The 5000-nt window shown below is 43.1% G+C and overlaps 1 protein-coding gene across 1 annotated transcript in view; it reads right to left on the bottom strand.

Annotated features, from left to right (window-relative positions):
- Window positions 1–367: 367 nt before the first annotated feature.
- The window catches only part of LOC143285244 (solute carrier family 22 member 7-like), a 23417-nt gene continuing 18784 nt past the window's right edge, over window positions 368–5000 (bottom strand). The window contains exons 9-10 of the mRNA XM_076592503.1: window positions 1729–1801; window positions 368–1016 (exon numbers count right to left, since the gene is read on the bottom strand). Coding sequence (XP_076448618.1) covers window positions 567–1016; window positions 1729–1801 — 523 coding nt within the window. The 3' untranslated portion in view covers window positions 368–566. The remainder of the gene's footprint in view (window positions 1017–1728; window positions 1802–5000) is intronic.

Genomic DNA, 5000 nt, shown 5'->3' with positions numbered 1-5000 from the left:
GCTATGTTTAAGCTAAATACGCAGCGCGAACAGAAATGAAATAATAAATAGAATAGGTAAATGAATAAATATATAAATAAATAGATGTTGAATAAATGAACATTAGGAATCATTATGTTTTCTTTCCTTTTTCTTTTCTTTTCGTTGTTGTCAGAGCGAGCGTGCGTGCGTGCGTGCGTGCGCCGTGCCTGCGCACGCGCTCGCGCGCTCGTGTGTGTGTATGTGTGTGTGTGTGCGTTCGCGTGCTAGAGTGTTTATGTATGTGTGTTTGTGTAAGTGTTTGCGTGTGTGTGCGTGCATGTGTGTGTGTGTGTGTGTGTGTGTGTGTGTGTGTGTGTGTGTGTGTGTGTGTGTGTGTGCGTGCGTGCATATGTGTGTGTGTGTGTGTGTGTTTGTTGTTTGTTTCCTAAGCTTGGTTTCCAGTGACCCGCTAACTACGTTTAGTTTATTTACAAACGCCAGCTGAAATAATAAGTCCTTTTGGCGAGTGTCAACAGTGGCCATCGATCACAAGAACCACCCCACCCACAGAATCATCATAATCACAGAAGCTTTCGCCCCGGGTTTTAGAGTCTGATACTGAAGATTTCAGAACAGCGGTCAGTTTCCACTTGTGCTCTGCCATCATCACCATCACCATCACCATCTTTCCCTAGTCTTCCCTCCACAGCCTTTCCTTGCTTCTTCTCCGCCGCGTCTTTTCCTCCTTCGTCATCTCTTTCCTCCATCTTCTCTCCGTTCTTTCTTTTCTCGTCACGACTCTTTCCTATCTCCCCATTCGCCATAGTGGTGTCCACGCCAAGCTCCGTCTCTTCAAAGGCAGCAGCGCCACCCTTCCTTGGCGCAACCGTGACCTTGACTATGTCTGCACCATCCTCCCCCGCCACCTCGTGAACCGTGATAGAGTCCTGAAGACCTTGACCTTTGGTTTCGCGGAGGAATAGGGTCAGGACCCCGCTGATCGTCATGACAGTGCCGACGATGACGTAAGCGCGGACGACGTCCTTTTCCGAGTCCTTCATGGAAACAGAGCACAAGGGGCAAGAACTCTTTGGTGTGTTACGTCGCTGTGAGAGTTAAGGACTAAAACTTTTAAAGCGCTGTCTGTATTATGTGTGGTGAAAGAAAAAAGAAAAGGAAAAAATAACTGGTTTACCATATAACATCAAAAACTGTTTCACACACACACACACACACACACACACACACACACACACACACACACGCGCGCACACATACAAGCACGCACACATGCGCGCGCATGTACACACACGGGACCGCAAGCGTACGCACAGACGCACGGATGCACACACACACACACACACACACACACACACACACACACACTCATTTAGAAATAACATAACTGATCAAGTAGTTTTACCGCCCCCCCCCCCCTTTCCGCCCTCCCCCCGTATCCCCTCACACACATACACAAACACACGCACAAACACACAACAATACACAACACAACACACACACACACACACACACACACACACACACACACACACACACATTTAGAAACAACTCGATGATTGGCTTAATTTCACACACACACACATACACACGCGCGCGCGCGCGCGCACGCACACACACACACACACGCACGCACACACACACACACACGCACACACACACACACACACACACACACACACACACACAAACAACTTAAATGTACACACAAACATAACTGACACGAAAGCACAGAACTGTACAACTCACCATGATCATCACCACTGGAGCTAAGACTCCTCCCACACGAGCAATCATGTTGCTGGCTCCGTACCCCAGACTCCTGCACAACAGCAACAAACAAAGGAACAGATAAAGTAAGAAAGAAAGAAAGAAAGTAAGTAAGTAAAAACAGATAAAATAAGTAAGTAAGTAAGTAAGTAGAAAGACATGAAATAAATAAGTAATTGGTTAGGAAGGTAGGTAGGTGGGAGAGGTAGGTTGGTAGTTAAAGTAAGCAGGTAGGTAGAAAGGTAGGTATAGATACGTAGGTAAATAAGTAAGCAGGTAAGTAAGTAATTTAGCAAGCAAACAAACAAACAAATGAATAAACAAATAAATAAATAAATAGATAAATAAATAAATAAGTTAATAAATAAATAATTAAATAGATAAATTAATAAATAAATAAATGATTTGTTAAATAAATAAATGAATAAGCGAATAAATAAATAAATAAATAAATAGATACATAGATAAATAAACAAATAAAAAACAACAACACATAGATGAATAAAACAGATGAATCGGCCTCTTGTTCTATGACCCGGATTACTGAAATAAAGTATCAATACTTTCACTTTTGATCTCATAACGCAGATATTCCCGCAGAAAAAGACAACTAAACCTAAAGATAAAAAAAAGAAAAAAAAGAAAGAAAAAAAAGACAAAAACTAAAGAGGTAAATTGAAAGGACTAGTTTCACCCTTCGTAAAATACCCCACGTTTCTGCAGAAAAACAAATGAACTAACGAACTGACTGACTGACTGACTGATATACTAACTAACTAACAAGCTAACTAACTAACAAACCAACTTATTAAGCAATTAACCAACTAACCAACTAAGTAACAAACTCGAAAACGACTGAATAGATGAAGAATGAGTCAGTAACTAAATAAGTGAATGTAACAATGGATAAATAAATAAACAAATAAAGAAAGAAAGAAAGAAATGAATAAATAAAGAAATAAATGATTCCACCTAAAAAAAACCCTCTCAAATAAATAACAAATCAAAAATACAAATGAAAGGGACCACAACCCAAGGTCTAGAGGAGGGGAATGATGAGGGATTCCATCACTTTTTAATCAGTTTCTCTTGCTTTTCCCCGTGCATGTGGACGCGTAACCGCTCGGCCACCACTTCACAGTATTACGAAAACGGATGCCAAGTGATCCTTCACAACACGCACTGTCTGTCTGTTTGTCTGTCTGTCTGCTTGTCTATCACTCGACTCCAGTCTGCAGTTCGTTGACACCAGGAGATAACAGGGTTCACGTTTTTTTCACATGGCACTTTGAAACCACACACGACGCCTGTCTCTCTGACTGTCTTTTACACACACACACACACACACACACACACACACACACAAATGATCTGAGACACAGAGAGAGACAGGTATGTAGGGACAGGTCAGTGCAAAGAAAGATAAGAAAAAAGTGAAAAAGTGTCACGTTCGGGGAAGTCGGTTTACACCCTACCCCTCACCCCCCCAAGCCCCTCCCCAACCCCCCCCCCCCCCCCGCAACCCCCCCCCTCCCCTCAAAAAAAACTTCAACGACCATGGGCCAGTTTTTAACCTCCCTTTCAAATCCAAACTTCTAGAAGAAGAACAAATGTCCTAAAGCAGCTTGACAACCACCTTCGTTTCAACAATCTGATCCGCCCTTTTCAGTCTGCCTATCGTTCTGATGTTAACACTGAAACCACTCTCCTTCACACCCTGAACAATCTGCTGTCAGCTTCCGATTCAGGAAAAGTCTCACTTCTTACTCTTCTCGACTTGTCAGCCGCCTTTGACACTACAGACTATTCGACCCTTCGTTCTCGTCTTCATTGTACATTTTCAACATCAATGGCAGCTGGCTATAATTGTATCTCACCGACCTTATTCCATTCTGCTATTGTTGACAGATTACCAGTTTGAAGCTGCCAAAGTCAAACACGGAGTTCAACAGGGATCCTTTTTAAGCCCAGTACTATTCACCCTATGTACTACCTCCCGTGCTGAAATTAACAACCACTAAAATGTCAGTTTTTTCATTTTTACGCAGATAACACCACTCCAGAAAAAAACAACAAACACGACACCCCTGAAAATATATCTTCTCTCTTGCAAGAAATATCCGTCCGCTTCCTGGACATTCAGAACTGGATCACTCTGAATAAATTACAACTAAATGCTGAGAAAACAGAAACAAAACTGAAACAATGCTCGCAGGAACCATGGAAGAAAACACTCATATCACAACTGACTTGATCAAACTTGGAAATACATCCATCCCACTTTCCAGCTCAATCAATAATCTTGGTGTATTTGTATTTGTATTTCTTTCTATCACAACAGATTTCTCTGTGTGAAATTCGGGCTGCTCTCCCCAGGGAGAGCACGTCGCTACACTACAGCGCCACCCATTTTTTGGGTATTTTTTCCTGCGTGCAGTTTTAAGTGTTTTTCCTATCGAAGTGGATTTTTCTACAAAATTTTGCCAGGAACAACCCTTTTGTTGCCGTGGGTTCTTTTACGTGCGCTAAGGGCATGCTGTACACGGGACCTTGGTTTATCGTCTCATCCGAATGACTAACGTCCAGACCACCACTCAAGGTCTAGTGGAGGGGGAGAAAACATCGGCGGCTGAGCCGTGATTCGAACCAGCGCGCTCAGATTCTCTCGCTTCTTAGGCGGACGTGTTACCTCTAGGCCATCACTCCATGACAACGCACGACTTGCAATGTCTCCTGTCTCACACAGAAAATAAAGTAAATGATCAGCACTCTATTTTATGAATATATTTATAAATCTGCTCTTTCCTGTCTCTGTGACTACTTTCACCTCTATACCCAATCTCGCTGTCTACGACCAGCTTCAGATTCACTGTTTCCGCGTTCCCAGATTCAAACACTCTACAGACGGTCGCAAATATTTGTCCTGGCGTCCCAGTACCTTAGACTGGTACGATCTCCCTCTTTCGCTTCGTTAAATCTCTGCACACAGCTCTTGCAAGTCTTGCTGTCTCCAGATTAGCTCCCCTTTCCCTCACTCTTTCCGGTGCACAGTTTATCTTGCTTTCACCCCCGCCGAAAACGGAGTATGGCCGCCTGCATGGCGGGGTAAAAAACGGTCATACACGTAAAAACCCACTCGTGTACATACGAGTATTTGTATTTCTTTTTATCACAACAGATTTCTCTGTGTGAAATTCGGGCTGCTCTCCTCAGGGAGAGCGCGTCGCTACACTACAGCGCCACCCATTTTT

Source organism: Babylonia areolata, chromosome 8, assembly GCF_041734735.1.
Source record: "Babylonia areolata isolate BAREFJ2019XMU chromosome 8, ASM4173473v1, whole genome shotgun sequence".
Taxonomy (NCBI): domain Eukaryota; kingdom Metazoa; phylum Mollusca; class Gastropoda; order Neogastropoda; family Buccinidae; genus Babylonia; species Babylonia areolata.
Note: the sequence above shows the minus strand (reverse complement) of the source record. Positions and strands in the feature narration are given on the sequence as shown.